The sequence below is a fragment of the Protomyctophum parallelum genome, assembly GCF_964188405.1.
Source record: "Protomyctophum parallelum genome assembly, chromosome: 3".
NCBI classification, from domain to species: domain Eukaryota; kingdom Metazoa; phylum Chordata; class Actinopteri; order Myctophiformes; family Myctophidae; genus Protomyctophum; species Protomyctophum parallelum.
The window spans coordinates 27,877,482-27,897,449 of record NC_139698.1 but is presented as its reverse complement, the minus strand read 5'-3'; the positions used below and the strand labels follow the sequence as shown (position 1 = coordinate 27,897,449).

Sequence of the window (19,968 nt, the reverse complement as noted above, 5' to 3'; positions counted from 1 at the left end):
TAGTCTGCCACCAGTAAACCAAGTAGCAGATCAAAGGCAAACCGCTCTTAAAGCCACACTGTGTGATCCTGTTAGTGTTAGTCCAGCTCTGAGACTAGGTTTAATCGGTTAAACTAACAAACATGGATTATTTAGTCTTTCTAGGTAGAGGTTGGTTTCAATACAAAGCAGCTCACAGGGTCCCTTAAGTCAATCCACCCTCCAATAGATGCAGCTGTACCACTGTCTGGTCACGGACAAATATAACGTCGCGACTCGTGCCACAATTTTTGTATTTTTCCAGTTTTTCATGCAGGTGACAGTACTTCATTAGACACCCTGGAGTAGTTTTTATGTGCAATGTTGTATTAACTTTGTATTTAGGGTTTCTTCCTGGAGGCTGAACCCTTGACAGTCAAACGGGCCAATGAAATAAACAGTAATATAGTGACAACACACTATCAGCCCCTCCCATAACCCCTCCCCCTTTATCATACAACTACAGCTGTGGGTGCGGCTTCAGTTCAGGTGGATCACCACCCATCACCACCCACCAGGCAAACCAGGCATACTTAATGAACTGATGGGCGTGCCCACATAAAAACAACATTTTAACAAATACTGTACACTTTTTTGAAAAGATTATACCTCCTTATATAACAATAAGACCTGATGATCATGTTTGCTTCTCTTAAATTAGCCTGTGGCTTTTATTGAGAAAATTCGGTTTGAGTGGAAAGGAAGTTCCGGAAGATTGATGACTACAAAACAATACTACAACATGACGTAGCGATATCATCCGCTCCCGACCGGATTATAAACCCGAAAAGGAATGCTGCCCAGGCTAAAAATGTCTGAGCCCAGATACAGCAACGTGCAGCTATCCAATCGCAGTGCGGTAGGCGGGAAGTGAGGAATAGAATTTCCGAGAAGCCAAAATTTCTAAAATAGATTAAAAAATACTTAACGGCAATGTCGATTAACGCCAATTCACACACGTCTCCGCGGTCTTCTACTGCTACTTTTTATTTGATGTTACATTTGTCCCAGATTGTCTGTGACCAGCTGCGTCTATTGGGGAGTGGATTAACTTTCAAGGGACCCTACGGTACCGCCGTCGAAATTGTAGGATTTGAGGCATTGCATTCTGTTCGACTCGCTTCCACAAATACACAATACAATACACAATACAAGCTCACAACCACTGGCAGAACAAGTCAATACCGGGTCGAGGGGACAGAGAGCATGAACCCCACCCACCGACCCACCCACTATACGACACGATTCATTATGGTACGATATAATAACCCATCAAAGCTTGACATTACATGGCTTTAAAACAAACACTGCAGGTCTTACAAGCCTCGGCTACTGCAGTTTTCTCTCACACAAATTCAAACCATTTGAGAGTTCAGAGTTCAGCACCACAGTGCACGGTGGACCCTAGCTCTGGTCCATAGCCTTCTACTGCTTCTACGATTCTGCCCTGCAGTATAAGGCTATGGGACTTTCGGTTTTAAATCTCAAATCGAAATCAGACCAGCCTCTCCTCTTTAGCGTAAATAAAGATTACGTTTTTGCTACTCACCAAAACAAAGGCGTGTTGTGTCATTAGAAAGCCTACTTTCCTTAGTGGACGCACTCTGAGCCCCCCACCACACGTATAAACGGTACTTTTTGGCCAGAAAGGGATTTTCTTTCACCGGAGGAAAAATATTATATACGTGTATGAGGCAGTTGTCTGGGCAATATCGGTAGAGGGCGCATTGGAGTATTTTTTTTCCGGTGGAAACAAAATCCCTTTCTGGCCAAAAAGTACCGTTTATACGTGAGAAAGAAAGATTATTATTATTATTATTATTAATTGTATTTATTTATTTTCAAAAAAGTGTACAGAAAGTGTTAAAATTATGTTTTTATGTGGCTAGACCCATCATTTCATTGAGTATGCCTGGATTGCCTGGTGGGTGGTGATGGCGGTGATCAGCCTGAACTGAAGCTGCACCCACAGCTGTTGTTGTATGATAAAGGGAGAGGGGTGATACTCATATCACAATATCATCATATCACTGTCATATATCACTGTCATTTTGATTGGGACTTTTGACCTGAAACCAAAGATACACAGGGAAGAGAAGACATTTTAATATTTAACCACACCTGGGGGTCTATTAGAGTAATGTTAACTCCATAGACACATACAAAAAAGAAAAAGTATATATATTTTTTTTAATTATGGCATTTATTTGGCCAGATTAGATTAGATTAGATTTTTTGGTCAAAATATTTACCAAATGGACCCGTTTTACAGGTCCATTTGTTACAGGTCCATTGTTACATTAACAATCTCTGGGTTGCAAATGAAAAATTGACACTCAGGATTGGGGCTGTGTATTGTTCATTTTACAGGGAAGTATAGAGTCTTCAGAATATAGACTATTCAGAGGTCAACAAAATAAGACAATAAAAAAACTGGGGTTTTGTCTTTTTTTAATCTCAACAAAAGGAAAAATGAATGCCTCTGTTCCTGAAAAGAGATTTGCGGTAATCTAGGAAACAACATGTCTTATTAAAAAAAAGCACACATTACACATGTGTTTATAACATTTCATGGTTGGTTTTTAGGCACTTGGAATCATGACAACATTCCCTTCTGAACAACAAAATACGTCTTTGGTCCTGTGTGTGTAATTTAAAAAAATAGTCTGGCCGCAGTAAGAAAATTCCTCAAAAATGTGTTTTTCCTCTGAATTTGACAAGTATAAAGCTTCATACGTCGTTTTTCTTTTACTTAAATACAAAAAAGAGAGAAGAAAAAAAGATTCTTGCTACATCTGAGAAAGGACCAGCTGTCTTGTTTAGCAAGAGAGAGGAGAAAATAAAAAAATAAACATTGGCTCAAATCACATATACAGCAGTATAGGATTGTTTCAGTCAAGTCACATTTGGCAAAAAAAGGATGCAGTTCTCTTCTTTTTTCGGTGTATTTTCAGCTGCTTTTCGTTTTAATAGCTAAAGAGCAGTGCCACCGTTTGGCCAGATCCTCCTCTCATCACTTATAAGAAAGAGAGAGAGAGAGAGACACGGGGAGAGAGAGACAGACAGACAGACAGGCAGACAGACAGATCCGCCTCTTGCCCCCCCACCCCCGGTGCCGCGCACAACAACGCATGCTAGGCGAGAGTTCAGTTGCAGGGCAGCCAAGTCTGGTACGTGTTACCGCACGCGCGCACCAGCGGCGGCTGCACGTGCGCTATGTAATAGTTGCTGAAGTTGATGTCCTGCACGTAGGGCGCCGGCTGGTAGTAGCACGTGACGTTGGTCACGGTGGGGATGGCGTTCTGCTCGGCCAGCGCCCGGAGCGCCAGCATGGAGATGAGGCTGAGAGTTTGGCGCCGCTCGTGGCCCATGAGGCACACGGTGCTCTCGTTCACCACGCGGTGCAGCGTCATCAGGCACTCGTATCGCTTGTGCTCCATGCCGGCGAAGTGGTTCTGCAGGTACGCCTCCAGCTTGCGCCGCTGCTCGCAGATGTCGGGGAAGTCGATGAAGAACCGCGAGCACATGTAGCGCTGCAGCCGCTTCATCTCGGCCTCGCACAGCGGCCGGAACCCCCGCACCAGCAGGTGGCAGTACTTGAGCAAGCCGCCGCCGCGGATCTCCTCCGGGCTGCGCGTGGCGATGGTCCGCCGGCACAGGTGGCCCACGGCCTCCTGGAAGTCGCCGTACACGCTCTCCCCGAGCACGGTGGGGTGGAAGCTCTCCGACATGGGTGTCTCGGAGCAGCGGTCGAACAGCAGCAGCGAGTCCAGGCAAATCTGGAAGGAGTCCACGCTGAACTCAAACTGCCGCCGCAGCGAGTCCACGAACTTGAGCTCCACGTTCTTGCCCGTGTTGTTGGACAGCGAGATGAGGCTCCAGCGGTCCGTGTCGTTGCACACCTTCACCAGCTTCTGCACGTACGCCTCCCTGAGCGTGAGCGCCGTGATGCGCTCCTTGGACACGCCGGCGGGCAGGAAGTCCAGCAGGCAGTCCAGCACCACGTCCTTGACCAGGCGGAAGGCCTGGTCGTCCCGCAGCGACACGCCAAAGATCAGGTCCAGGTCCTTGTAGCCCAGCCCGGTGTCCTGGTGCAGCACGTGGCTGGCGGCCGAGCCGTTCAGCCGCACGTCGCGCACACACACGCCCCGCGCCTCCAGCCTGGCGCGCACCACCTGGAGACAATAGGATATAAACATGTATGAGAAAATGGGTTTCTCAAAAAACGTTGCCGTTTCAAGGATTTTTGAGTGGTGCAACCACTCCCTATGTGTGTGGGTGGGTGGCTGGGTGGGTGCCTGGGTGAGTATGAGCATAGTGGAACCCCCCCCCCCCCCCCCCCACCTTAAGAATGTCTATGAGCGTTTATACATTTAAAAAGGGGACGGGGGGGAGTTGGAAGGAAAGGAAACGTATTTTTTCACATTCTCTTTTTTTGTCTGTTAAACTCAAAGAACTCAAGCGATCTGATCTGAACCCTTTAATTATACGACCGCAAAGAATGGTAAAAACCTGCATTCAGTACACTATACTCCAGTGTTTTATTTTTTACTCTCAACATTTCCCAACCTGCATCTTCCACATGGGCCTCAGTCTCTGTGTGTGCGTGCGTGCGTGCGTTTGTCTGCGTGTGCGTACAGTACGTGTGTGTACTGTATGTGGGTGCTTGTGGTCGATAGTTTTGTGTAGGCAAAATCAATACCGCTGCTCACAAAAGTTAATTTCATCAGCGTTAGCTTCAGTCCGGATGAAGACTAAGGTCTCAGGACGAAGTGCAGCAGGCGCCAGGTCTGTATCTGTCTGACACCGGTAGGGTGGCCACCTGCAAGACCTCAGAAAGGAGGACACTTTTGCGGGGCTCGCTCCCCCGACCCCCCCCCCCCCCCCCCCCCCCAGATATTAATATTATTACTACTACTATTGCACCTGATTTTCACCACCATCATCTCCAGCATTATGTCCACAGAGAACATATATTTGCTAATTAAATTAATCTTTTTAAATTATAGGGTACCACAAAGGCCATTCATTTTATAATCAATTTATTTTATTTCATGTTTAGATATGTTTTATCATTCTTGTGGGGTTTTTTTATACAGTTTTATGGTCATCGGTGTGGGACATAGAATGATGCCAGTAGCCTATATGTTCACAGTGCTTTAGCCTCCCTTTCTTTATGATGTCGAGTTCCTTGCTCCATTGTTCATTAAATGTAGTTTTTCATTTCGGCATATTTGGTTTATTTATCTCTGCATTAACTACACTAAAGTGATTGTGAGAGCACAACAAACAAACCGACCATCCCACTGGCAGTGTTGCCAGGTTTTGGAAGAGAACCAAGCAACCATGTCTATGAGAACAAGCCAAAAAGAAGCCTGACTAGGCTTAGTAGCCTATTATATAAAACAAGCCCAAAGTCGCTTATAATTAAGCGGACATGGCAACACTCCGAACGTCTCCACTCGCCTCTCTCTTTTTAAGACAGTGTGGCCGGCTCGCTGCGGAGCTGAGCAGCGCTGCGGAGATTTTAATACCCAGGCAGACGACGTAAATGACAGTTATGACACAAGCACTCAAACCGGACAATTATGTGTCCGGCCAGAGGTTGAGGTGGGAGGAGGACAGGTGGGTCTAAAACCGGACTGTCCGGCGTGAAACCGGGCGTCTGGCCACCCTAGACACAGGGGCTCCACCGGGCGCGCCAGCGTCGCGTCTCTGTCGCCGTCAGGGAATGTTCCCTTTTTAATCAATGAAGGGTGGCTCCACTGCCCGCATTGCGTGACTGCATTAAAATTGCCCCGGTTCGTTTTTTGACGCATGCGACGGAGACGCAACGCACCGGTGGAGCCGCGGTGTCTGGTGGTCCGGTACGGCCCACTCCCTGTATGTCTATCTGTCTGGGGGTCCGGTACGGTGCTACGGTCCACTCCCTGTATGACCCCCAGGTCTGTCTATCTGTCTGGGGGTCCGGTACGGTCCACTGCCTGACCCACTGACTGCACTGCAGGTCCCCATGCAGACCCAACGTTGAGAACCACTGATCCACTACTGCTGGGCAAAGCTGAGAATGTGCCGAGAATGCCAACAGGACCCCTGGCACACCGGCATGCAGGCAAAATATAGCAACGACATCCAAACATCCTGTATTCTGGATTCCCATCCAGTAAACTGGTCACGCTTAATAGGGGATAAAAAGTTGTTAAACCTCAATCCACTTTGGAAGTCAGAGCCACGCCATAAAAACGCACTGTCCTTATTAAAGCATTTGGGGAGAGATCTGAGTTTTCCGTCAGAAAACCCCCCTGAAATCCAAGTAGCATGACATCCCCATATGCATCGACTGGCTGCAGCTCAAACAGTCAGATTCCATTGCATGTTTGAAGATAGATTTTTGTTATTGTATTTAGGCTATTTATTTTATTGTCTGACGCAAAAGCCTGAGTTGACTAGAATATGCAACACAGAGCTAAGGTTAGCATGAGTGATATTTGTGTGAAAAGGTTAAAGATCTATGTTGTGATTGTAATCATTACTATCGAGTGTTTGTTCAGTAACATGGGTCTACCCGTCTCTCAGTGTTTGTTCAGTAACGTGGGTCTACCTGTCTCTCAGTGTTGGTTCAGTAACATGGGTCTACCTGTCTCTCAGTGTTGGTTCAGTAACATGGGTCTACCTGTCTCTCAGTGTTTGTTCAGTAACGTGGGTCTACCTGTCTCTCAGTGTTTGTTCAGTAACGTGGGTCTACCTGTCTCTCAGTGTTGGTTCAGTAACATGGGTCTACCTGTCTCTCAGTGTTGGTTCAGTAACGTGGGTCTACCTGTCTCTCAGTGTTGGTTCAGTAACGTGGGTCTACCTGTCTCTCAGTGTTGGTTCAGTAACGTGGGTCTACCTGTCTCTCAGTGTTGGTTCAGTAACATGGGTCTACCTGTCTCTCAGTGTTTGTTCAGTAACATGGGTCTACCTGTCTCTCAGTGTTGGTTCAGTAACATGGGTCTACCTGTCTCTCAGTGTTGGTTCAGTAACGTGGGTCTACCTGTCTCTCAGTGTTTGTTCAGTAACATGGGTCTACCTGTCTCTCAGTGTTGGTTCAGTAACATGGGTCTACCCGTCTCTCAGTGTTGGTTCAGTAACATGGGTCTACCTGTCTCTCAGTGTTGGTTCAGTAACATGGGTCTACCTGTCTCTCAGTGTTGGTTCAGTAACATGGGTCTACCTGTCTCTCAGTGTTGGTTCAGTAACATGGGTCTACCTGTCTCTCAGTGTTGGTTCAGTAACATGGGTCTACCCGTCTCTGGTATCCCGACCTAAAAATAAATGTTCTGTTTTCTGTCAAGAGATGGGGAGTACCCCGTTACTGAACTAACACACTCTATAGCAATGATACTTATCACAATTTAGACCTATTTAACACTTATTAAATACATCACTCTACTGTACGCAGTGTACGTGTAACAGCATTAACCATGCGTTTACCTGACTAATAAAAGCAACAGCCGGTTTCAGTTGCTCAATAAGTTGACTGACTGCGAAAGCCACCACAAACTGAACACAAAACAAACACACGAAACGGAACATCCTTAGTCACCACTGCACTGCACTACTACCCCCCCCCCCCCACACACACACACACACACACACACACACACACACACACTCCCTCACCACACACACATACCCTCACATCCACACCCACCCTGTCACTCTCTCTCACCAGCACACACACACACACACACACACACACACACACACACACACACACACACACACGCAGTAAAGCTGTGTTGCGGTGCTGAGCAGCTTAGGGTCAGTGTGGGTATAGTTAACACTCTCTCCCTTGGTCATCAGATAATAAGCTGGCTCTATTTTTACGTACGGGGTCAAGCCACACAGACGCAGACACACACAATCACATCTTGAAGAGAGGTGATGCATTGAAAACAATATCATATAGCCTAGTTGCATGCGGTCGGGCAGAAACCTCTTATCTCCATATTCTAACTTTTTTGAAGCTTGATCACTACGAAAGCATAAAGAAATAGCAGATCCACAAGCTCGAGTTTGTAGATCTGCTAGTTTTGCCGTTTTTGTTTTTGAATTTGAATCCTGAAATGTTTTGGATGTTTCCACCCGACAGACGATCTACGTAATACCATTTTATCATAGCAGATAACAGCCTTTCACAGTGGACACTTTCACTGAAAGCCAATAAAAGTGTGCTCTGATTGGGTCCAAATTCCATTCTGGAGCGGGTATTACTGTCACTTATCACCTGTCCACCTGATATCGTCTCTGTCTGGGAAACCTCATATGTTCAAAACGTGTTACTTTTCAGGGATTCAAAGATTAGCAAAAGTAGCAGATCTGCAACTTTTGATCCTTTTGTGTGACGCTGTAGTATGATCAAGTTGATCATGCAAAAAGTTAGAATATGACATATAGGAGATAAGAGGTTTCTGCCCAACAGCAACAAGCATGCTACAATATAGTGTGAATGGTCACTGCCAAGCAGAAACCTCATATCTCCATGTTGCAACTTTTTGTTATGAATTAATGCACTGCTTCATCGTGACGCACTAAAGTAGTGGAAATAGCCGATCAGCAAGATCTTTAAGAGCTTGTATAGATTGGCCATTTTGTTTTTATATATAATAAGGAACAGTGTTTGGGACACGCAAGGTTTCCACCCGACAGCAACGTGTGAGGACTCTCGGTTCAAGTCCAAACTAGAGCTCTGGCCTATAAACTTTGACAGACCTGAGACCTTTCATCCTCCTCAGTCCTCACCCTCAAGGAACTCACTTTGAGACCGACAGGCCGATAAGCTTTGCCATAATTAGGCCACATAGCTCTGAAATGTGAAGCAATTAAGAACATACACACACACACACACACACACACACACACAGGGTAATCTTACGTCATATACAGTAGACTATGGCCAGGGGCAACTCCTTGGATTCCAGGACTTTTTTAGAATGTCAGTGACCCATTTAAACTTTGTTTTCCCTTTTCTTCCCCTGCATGCTGCTCGCTGCACGCCTGCACTCTCTCTCTCTCTCTCTCTCTCTCTCTCTCTCTCATCAGGCATTTTGTTCAGACAGGGAGCATAATGTTCTCACTCACACAGGAGCAGACTGTAATGTTGCTGTTACAACTCTGTCTGTCTGTCTGTCTGTCTGTCTGTCTGTCTGTCTGTCTGTCTGTCTGTCTGTCTGTCTGCGTAATACAATCTCTTGGGCAGATGGAAAACTCTCTAGGCTGGAGGAGGAGAATTAGACGGATGGAGAGGTTTCTAGAAAACAGCTAGGGGAATATGGAACTAAGTCAGTCACCACACACACATGCGCACATGCACGCACACACAGCACACACACACACACACACACACACACACACACAGAGCGCGTGCAGGGCTCCTCTCCGGCCTACGTTCAAGTCTCCTGCTTACTCAATGGAGCATTCATCTTTCCACAGACCGCAAACATGAGCCCTATAGGCAGAAGTCGCTGTAGTATAACCAGTGAATCTTCTCCTCTAAGCAAATAAGTGAGCAGGGAAAAAATGACTGGAGAATAGATCAACTCACCGGTGACTAAGTATTCAAATATTAATGTAATGACCTAATGCTATTTCCTTCTTCGCATAACCTTTGATTGAATAACTGCCCATGTGTCTTTAGAAAGTGAAATGTGATCCAGCAGCATTTCAGAGAGTCCCAAGGGGATGGGGATGGTATATAGGTGGTATAGTCTAGTGTGGGCCCCATTCCCTTGAAGACGTATAGGCCCCATATAGGGACTCAAATTGTTATTGCATAAAAATAAAGTTTATCATGCGTGCTTTCATTTCATGTAGGCTACATTATAAGTCCCGCTTCGATTTGAAAAGATAAACGTATAGCTATACTGCACTGGCAAGTCAAGTCTAAAATCAGACCCTTTAATAACACATAATAATTGCATCTAGATGGAGATGACAATAATAATAATAATAATAATAATAATAATAATAAGTATGTTTGTTGATAAAAAAGGAAACATTTTACGAGATGTGTGAATGAATTGACGATTTCCCCACAAAAAAGGTCTAGGCCTAAGGGGATAACTGAAGAGAAATGCTATTTATAAAGTTGCGGTTAGGCTGAGTAACGTTAGTCAAAAATAGACATGATGAAGTAACTCCGAGAATCAAATGGACCCGGCACGTGCAGTCCATTTGATTCCATTTTCTACACTCTCTCGGACTCGGAGTTAAATGAAGACTAAAAAGGATTTTTTTTTAATAGGCTACAGTCAATCGGTCCCTCGTCAGATTATAGCGTGGCGTATATTGCCCCTGGGAACGGACGGTGCATGTACAGTAGGCCTATAGGCTACCTGGACGATCTGCCTGGGTTGCATGGATAGCGTGGGGAAGTTTCCACGGCCGTGGATGGGGATGGCTTCCCCCAGGATGGAGTCCAGCCGCTGCACCTGATCCCAGGACAGCACGCAGAACCGCCGCGTCCCGTCCGAAGCATCACCGCAAGACATGGAACTGATGGAAGCGATGGGACCACAACTCAGCAGAAAATAAAATAAAAACAGCAGCAATCTGGTAGCGATGACAACAATATCCTCCTCTCCTCTCAGTACTGGAAATTAATGATCTTTGAATTGAAGTGTAAAAAACGCGAAAGATTTCCTTGGATTCTTTTCTTTTCTTCCGTCGGGATGGTCAGGATGGTCCAATAATAAAAAATAAAAAATAAATAGAATAAAATATAGCTTCCCACCCCCGTTGCGTGAAACGCAAAATGACACCTAAATAATTAAGGTGAGAAATAGATGAAGCTGAGAATAAAGGGACTTGTTTAAGGCAGACAGTGGGTTGTAGCTGCAGCAGGCTTTCTTTCTGGTCCGCTTGCAAAGAGCACATTCATAAAATCTGCCCAGAGCAGGAGTTTAAAGGGTCTCCGCCAGCACGGCCTCTCCGATTGGCTGCTGATTGTCGCTTCTGCGTTGACTGACTGTAGCCCCGCCTCTTTGAGTTCTCCCTTCTGTGTGTGCCAAGGTGTGTGCGCTGCAGCCCTAGTCCACGTCCCATAGCTCAGAGGAACGGTTAGCAACAAGCAGCTTGCCTTGCGGTCTAAACATGTAGGCATATACATATAGGTAGTCTGGTAAACGTGAATTCTGCGACCGGGGTGGGTAAGCATTAGTAAAAAAAAAAGGGAAAAAAAGAAAAAGAAAAGAACAACAGCAGAGGCTAACAGAAAGTCATTTTGGGTGCAACAGTTAATCAAACGAATTGATTTATCAATTATGCTATTTTTAAAAGATTAAAAAAAAAGGATTTGAGGAGAAATGTTCTTACTAGTGTGGCATTATCTTACAATAAATGCACCACGTAGTACTTCTGTAATCCACAGAACCCTTTACGACTTCAAATTCACGCGTTCCACACCACAAGGAGTGCATGCAGTGCCAGGCCTTTGGATACATGGTTGTCCAGAACCAAAAAGGCTCTGTAGGGCTCTCCCAGTTGACCTAATAAGCCAAAGTCTCGACACCTGTGCAATTTCCAGCCTCTGCCTGAGCCAATTGATTGCCATGGCAACCCCACACCTGCCATTTGATTACTTAAATCAGTCCACTTTTCACAGTCAGTTTGCATTCTTCCGACACAGGCAGACAGACATGTGATACAGACAACTCCATATATGGGGACAAAAGGGACACAGACAGACGGTTAAAACGAGTGCTATGACAACGGGTATTGCATACTAGGTGCCTAACTTGCATTGTTCACAAGTAGGCCGATGGCCGACAGGCACAGGTCTAGTAGAAGTGATATTTTCCATAATCCTATATTTGCGACCGAAGGTCACAGTTAACCATGGAATTGTGCATTTCCCGCCAGTCAGTCATTGTATCACTCAAAATCCCCATATATGGTGCCCATCACTGCATGACATCATCAGCGATGGAGATCCCTGATGTCATAGTAAATGCGACTTGCTGTCGCAATTAAGCCCATATATTGAGATCCGTGATGTCATCAGCTTTGTTTGTAAATACACCAAAGATGCGATTATAATCCATTTCTAATGGATGAAGCCTTGGCCTGCATGGAAGAGAGGTCATCAGGTGGTCTCCAACCTTCTTAAGAGTGCTTCAACACTTAACCACAATACTCTCCAGTTGGCGTGTCAGCAGTGATTGGCCAAGTCACTGCCCCTCTCTTCCAGGCTTCCAGCTGGGTGCCGGGCGCAGCCATCACCGAGGCGCAGCCAGCACCGCGAGGGAGGGCCACACCCAGCCAACAGGGAAGAAAGTGACCTGCCAGCCAGGTGCAGCAAACAAATTCTGACCACACCCCAGCGACCGCCGCGCCCAGGGCACTTCCCCGCGGATCCGCCCACATGTCCTTTCTCATGCCAGAACCTTGGGGACCAGTTCTTGGGGACTGCACTGAGAGGTCTCTAGGACTACGGTTTGCCTCCTGCGTAGGGTCCTCCTACGTCTTACCAGACTGAGCGTCTGTGCGGTGTGCATACTGTATGCGTCCATCCTTGTCCACACATGGCCTTACGCTGGTGTATTTGAGTCAATCTGAGTCTGTGTCACTGTCATTGTTGTTGTTGTTGAATCTGTCCTACCGAGTCCCTCTTCCTCCCCTCCTCTCGGGAGACTCTGGGGGTATTTCTCATTTGTACATTCTGTAGCGTGCTTGGTGCCCTCTTGCGAGTGCTGCAACAGGAGTTGCTGGCCCCTGTTACCCCGCCAGTCTTTCCTGGAGGTCAGCTGTCTCTCCAGTGTCACCGACCTTCCTCGGTTGCCATCCAGACTTTCCTGGAAGTCACTGGTTGCCTAGGGAGTTCACATTCCATATGTTGATCCTTCCCCAATCCCCATCCATCCTTCCTCTTCGATGTCTCCCTTTTGACCGATACCTGTCCATTTAAACTCTAGACGGGCTTGCCCCGAAGTTATTTGTGCAGCCACGCCCAGCAGCCGGCGAAAACTAGAGTTCTCAACAGGCCAAGAAAATTAAGGCCAAGCCCTACCTGGGCCCTCATCAAACCCTGTACACTCAAGACACTGCCCCCACTGCCACCCTTAGATTGCCATATATGGAGCGGACCTGTTCTGACATTCCATATGTTGATCAGGGGGACCAGTGGGTGTACCATGTCGTCACACTCATGTCCCCATGACTCAACTATAACCACATATTAAGGCGTTTGCAATGCAGCTATATGCCCAGTATGGAGTGTGTCCTCAAGGCAAATCAGTCAGCTCCATATATGGGCATACTGATGGCATCAGGGATCTCCATATATGGGCATAAAAGAGACAGTGACTGACAGATACAGACATCTCCATATATGGGCATAAAAGGGACAATATGTCCATATTAGCGGTATATGGACAAATCAGTCATATTGGCGGTGCGACATAGGTGTGAGGGCCACATAGCGGCATGAACAAGTTTTCAAAAAGAGAGGAAATAGCAGATCTACAAGTTCACAACGCGACGTGATACAAAGTGTTGTGAGTGTGTAGATCAACAATTTGGGGTATTTTTGTGTAGGTTAACACTGTTGTACGATGAAGTATAAAGCCTTCTAGATTAAAAAAGTAATAAAGTAGTAGTAAGTAAAATAATCATAGTGTGACCCAGTGTCCCTCTCGGCTATGGGATCTCACTGCTGAGAAGCAGTAGGCTCTAATAGTCAGGCAACGCCTTCAGTGTGACATAGTAGTTACACATCCATCCTCCTCTCCTTTCCTCTACTACTCACATTCTACAAACTATGTTTAGAATAGATAGAGTTCAACAACTTGACCCAATGTTAGGGAATTTAGGTTTTTTGTATTATCAACACAATTGCTATCCAAGTCCAAGTCAAATAATCAGTCAAACTATTTCAGATAAAGGGGCACGGTGGCACAGTTGGTAGTGCTGTCGCCTCACAGCTAGAAGGTCCTGGGTTCGATTCCCGCTCGGGGCGCTGTGGGTGCTGGCGGCGTGTTTCCTCCTCCGCGTCATCAGTGCCCATACCCGAAGGCGGGGTTGGCGAAAGGGCCTTTCTGTGTGGAGTTTGCATGTTCTCCCCGTGTCCCCTAGGGTAGATACCCTCACAAAAACATGCAGTAATCCTGGTCTCTAAACTGCCTCCCCCTGGCCAGCCGGGGCGCCTGATGGAGGGGAAAGGAACTGGTTGGAATAACGTGTTCCTTCCATGCGCTACGTCCAACCAGGGAAACTCCCCCCTGTCAGGTGTAAAGGAGCAACTTGGACACTCAAGCATGAAGGAAGCATGAGTTAAGTCCGTTGCTCTCCCCAGGTTGGCGGAGGGTGTGTAGAGCCCAGGATCACATTAGATGATTGACACAGGGGTGAAAAATGGGTTACAAAATCGTGGGATAAAAAATATATATTAAAAAAAAAAAACTATTTCAGATAGCATGCAAATTATACTGTGATGTAATGTGATATTTGACAAGTCAAATATTCCTGTCATGATACATTTTATTTGACCTTTATTTACCCAGGCTGTGTTTGCAAAGTGTGTAGGCTCTGTTGCAGCTACGCCCTTGCAATCACATAGTTACGCATATATGCAAAGCTCCGAGGTTCCCAAAGACAACCATCATTTTCTCCTGATGGGAGACTGAGCAAGCTCCGCTTGAATGGTTAGTGGTGGAACTAAACACCTTGTTCCCCTTAGTGATTAAACGCCTTGTTCACGGCTAGTCCAGCAGCTGTTTGTAGAGGGAGGAGGGGTGGAGGAATACTCACATTTACTTAAAGCTCTATCATGTACTTTGTGTTAAAAGTCTTATTTTGTCCAATCTGGTAGACTAGAGTATGTTATAAGAAGTCTGCACACCTGAGACTATTCAGAAGCTCCTAATCAAGGCTTTATTGATTAATAAGTGCATTTGAAAGCAGGACTTTAACTGAAACAAGAGTATTCCTGAGTCTCCTGCACAAGTAGTAGAAAAAAACAACAAATGATCCGGGCACTCAAAGGTAAAAAGAGGAATAGCTTTTATTTAATTAAAAGGCGAAACACTGCCAACATGTTTTGACCATGCAAGGTCTTCATCAGGGCGAATACAAGTGCTATTTCTTTTAATTGCAATAAAGTTATATTTATAGGGCCAACTATTGTGTTATTACATTGTGATATTACAATGGACAGATGCCATTAGTGTAGTAGGCCTACATTTGACACACTGGAAGATTCGGTGTGCGTCACATGGAAACAGCAAAACAAAACAAAACCAATACAGACAGAGAGGGAATGTCATGCAGCATGCAAGGGCGGCCGGGCCTACAGGTGGGATTCGAACCTTCGGCCGGCTGCAGCGAGGTCTGAGCCTTGACATGGGTGAGCTACCGGGGTGTCCCATGACAGTATATATTTTGAAAAGTCTCTCTACTCTTGCAAAATCAGTTTGCAATTGCACATATTATCTCCAGTACATTGGCCTATTTGAAGTAGATATGGCATAGAGTCGACTATTAAAAACTTCTAAACGTTGCATAATTTCTATATTAGCTTATCATTGAAAATGAATGGCTGTGCCTGATACAGGTAGCTGTTATCGCTGCATTGTTGTTTGAGCAAATCAGTGGAAAGTTAAAACCCACAACCAGAGCAATAAACATGTTTTGAATGTGATTGTGCAGGTGCCAGGAATGGCTCTTGATCTCCCTTTGAATAACAATTAAAAAGCCCCACGATAACACCCGATACCCAGTTTTCCATTTGACTTTCCATGCAATGAGTTTGGCTGCATTATTGCCACTTTTCTTTCCACCCTGCCTCCTTATCGGGCAGATAAAAAAAGAAATTCCACCGGTATAGAAAGAGAGGATTTGATAGCATTTATTTATTAAGTTCACCGAGGACATCTGAAACATAAATCTGAGAGGAGCCGTGATGTACACTACAGTAAAATGATGTACAGACCATGGAGCGTGCCGGGCTCACTTCCATGCCCTCTCTTCTGTTCTTCAACTCGGCCTCAGAAGCGAGAGCAAAAGACTGTTGTTTAAATCATATCTCACTGCTGCCTGGCTAATTGTTTGTGTGTGTGTGTGTGTGTGTGTGTGTGTGTGTGTGTGTGTGTGTGTGTGTGTGTGTGTGTGTGTGTGTGTGTGTGTGTGTGTGTGTGTGTGTGTCACGTGTGTGTGCGTGTGTGGTTTATTGGGCATAGCACTGTTAACACTACTTGACCTGAGAATCCCAGTGTTTTATAGTGTTTAACAGACAGTTCATTACACACATGTCATGTCAGTGCACCTGTAATATTTTTTATAATTGTTCAAAGTTCATGTGCATGTTTGACTTGTGTGTCTCTCTGTTTAGTGGTGCAGTAATAACACAGACAGACAGACAGACAGACAGACAAGAATTGCACCCACTTTCACCAAGTCTTTCACATATTTTTACATTGTGATTATAGTAGTAAGTAAGTAGCCTTGGGAACCATGTGGCCCATATAGGGCAGGAAGCTATCTCCTGTTTCTGTAGCTTGAAGCAGAGCTGCCAACCTGCACACATTTTGTGTACCAACCACGCAATTCTAGGTGTCTATACGCCTAGAATTGCGTGGTTGGTACACAAAATGTGTGCAGGTTGGCAGCTCTGTTGAAGCGATGTAGGTCCACTGGCAGAGCCTGACCAGAGCCTTTTATGGTGGTTCTGGACAACCATATATCTGACTGACCGGCACTGCACTCCATGTGGTGCCGGTGGTGTGGAACATGTGTGTGAAATTTGAAGTTGGTGGTTCTCGAGTTACGTGGATTACAGCGTACATAGACGTGGTCCATTTATTGTAAGATAATCTAACTTGTAACTGAAGTTTTCAAATAACAACACTCCTATGATGACACTTCTGCTATCCTTACTTTATTGTACAGCAACAGCAGTACATCCTGCTACTGTGAGGTGATAAATCATTCTGTACATTGGTGTGATGTAAAGTTGTAAAATGTAAACCACCTCATTTCCACCTCATGTAAATCAGTGCTTCCTAATCGGTTCTGGATCACGGGCCACTTGAAAATCTATAAAGCGTTCGTGGTCCACCCATCTGACCTCTTAACACGGCAGCCGAATTTAGTTCAAATGGCCGATATGTCCTCCTAAGTAGGATGAACGTTGTGGTTGTGGAGTTGGAACGCAGTTTCTAGCTAAAAGTAATTAAGTAAGAACTAGTTACTAGTTAAGTAAGAACAGGCGAAAAACTTGACATTTGCCCTTTGAAATGAATGGGGAAATTAAAAGTGATATATCTCTAAAAGCCTAAATCAAAATGAAAAAATGTCCCCATTATGCCCCAAGTAGGTCAAACATTGTAGAGTTGGAACGGAGTTTCTAGCTAAAAGTATGAAGGACTAGTTAAGGATCAAAAAACGTGTGGAATAATTTTAGCAGTGGGAATAACATTAGTGTGATCGCCTTAGCGATCCCACAACAATGCATTATAAAAACCCATGAAAATGTACTAAACCCATAAAAAAAACCAAAATGTACCACTAGCAGTATCCCCACGGCCCACCGGTGAGACTATTGATTGGTTAAATCAGAAGTTTTCAACTGGTGGTCCGTGGACCACTGGTGGTCCGTGAAGGTATTGCATGTGGTCCCTGGCCATGAATTGAGTATGTTTTTTATCGACCACTAGTTGGGAAACAAACTAGTTCAATAAGTGACCTGGTGATGTATGATGACATCAATGTCAGTTACTGGAAAGTCGGATGTCAAGAACTTCCACAGAAAGGGAGTTTGAATTTCAAGAGAAAGTGAACCGGATTGACTGGTTGAGTCTATTAGGAAATGTGCCCATATAATCATGCAATCGCATGTGTCTGCTATCTATGAGTTTAATATGGAAGGTTAAGAGAACAGACTAAGGGCAACCATGGGAAAGGAATAGCTCCGGACGACTAGCATATGCCAGTTAAATTATACTGACTGTTAAGGGCTTGATTTAATTCACCTCAAATTAACAAATTTGATATTAATTTTAATATCCCCTCAACCAACTCAACAGTGGTCCCCAGGTTGATTCTTAGTCAGGGTGGTTGTCCCCAGGTTGATTATTAGTCAGCGTGGTGGTCCCTGGTTCATAATCAGTTGAAAACCCCTGGGTTAAATGAATACCTTATTAGTTATTACCGGTAGTCAGAAATGTAAACAGCATATGTGGTATACTTTCAGGCCAAAAGAGGTCTTGTTTCCATTGTGATCCTATACAGTATGCAAACAAAAAGTGAATGACACCTCCTTTCAATGAGAGTTTACATTACCTCCCTTGTGGTCTACTGATGTTTTTTCAGGCCACAGGTCGAGTTCTACTGATATAAATAAAGCTGAAGGGATGGTGTTTGACGCAGAGGGCAGTAGGTGACCGCAGTATGGTGATCATTATGTATAACATGTTATCCATATTGATGACGTGTTTATCTGAACATGTTGACAGACAGCCTGCGCTCCAGTCTGCAGCAGCAGGTTGTACTTGTACTGTACATGTTTGGTTTGGGTGGGAGAAGAGAAGATGTACTCACATGTTTTACTTAAGTTAGAAGTAGCAATACTACAACGTAGAAAATAAATACAAGTCAAAACAAATCCTGTTGTAGGAGCCAAATGGGGTTTATATTTGTATTTCATGTGCTCTGGACTGGGTCAGGATTGGATAATTGATATCTGATATGTAATAGATGTAGGCACCACATTGACACTTTGATGGTGGGAGTGTCTCTGTGGGTGACCTCGAGCGGTCACAGTATACCCACACCTATAGGCGACAAGGCGCGACAAAACAAACGCTCACGGCACGATTCTCTTAGTGGTTTTTAGAAAGCTGGTGTCGGGGGAAAAAGCCAGTTTGGCAAAGCGTTACCGGATTTACATTTTAAACCGTCACGGCCACCAGAACCAAGCACTTGCCCGGTTGGGCCAGTAAAAATAGTGCCCTGAAAAGGAAAACATTAACATCTAATAATTTCCCTGTAGTACTGAGTTTTTTTTAATGATTTCAGTTAAATCGTCTCTGTCATTACCGTTAAATACCAATATCATATTGGATCAAACAAGGCAGAACCGTCAGCTGTCTGTGTGCAGCTCTGCAGAAAAGCAGAAAGTGCCTTTATTTAGAATGATTAATTTATTTTACTAATAATCTAATAAATGAACATTTGATTTATAGAAATATAGTAGTATTTTTTTACTTATGAGTCATGATATGGAAGAAGTAGCAGAAGTGAGGTTCAATTTCCATGTTTATTTCATGTGAAAAGTAGGGATTGTCTTTCTTCCCATTTTATAATGGTGGGGCAAATTTCTCTTAATCTCTATACCCCTGCACCTGCTCACCTGAAGACTGGTTTGACCGTGGGGCGTGGGGTGAGCTGGGAGTGGACTGCAGGGAGATATACGTTTTGTTGACCACATTTTGGGGAAATGCTCATTGGCTTCAACTTGTGCAACACTGTATGTTGTTTTAAAGTTGTGCAATGTGTTACAGGTATGCTAAATATGATGATGTCACTAATGGCACGTGAACATATAGTACAGGGGACTATTCCAAAGTTTAGGGGCAGCGACCGTGAAAGCTGAGTCACAAAGGTTTTTAGTATGTACATATGTACAGCATTGTCAGCATACACCACATAACACACGTACACACCAAAAGAACTTGACTCATCTTTCTCGGTTGCTGCCCCCTTTGGAATAGCCTAGTCTCCCATCCCACATTAACAACTGTAAAAGCATCTTGTGTAGTTTTAGATTGTTGTGTTGCCTATTAAAAAATAGCACATACAGTATACGTATAAGTGTGCAACGTGTCACATACTTCGTGCCACGCTGCAAGATTGTACTGCTATTTTGCCTAATAGAAATGTTCAAAACATTTCTAAAAACTAAATTGAAAGCACTGA

At 44.8% G+C, this 19,968-nt stretch overlaps 1 protein-coding gene across 1 annotated transcript; it reads right to left on the bottom strand.

Moving 5' to 3' along the window:
• Positions 1-2,109: 2,109 nt before the first annotated feature.
• Positions 2,110-10,920, bottom strand: tent5ba (terminal nucleotidyltransferase 5ba). The gene is made up of 2 exons (XM_083761585.1): positions 10,395-10,920; positions 2,110-4,193 (listed from the first exon to the last, which is right to left on the bottom strand). Exons 1-2 carry the CDS (start codon positions 10,548-10,550, stop codon positions 3,165-3,167), a joined length of 1,185 nt encoding a protein of 394 aa, XP_083617711.1. The 5' UTR covers positions 10,551-10,920; the 3' UTR covers positions 2,110-3,164.
• Positions 10,921-19,968: the final 9,048 nt, after the last annotated feature.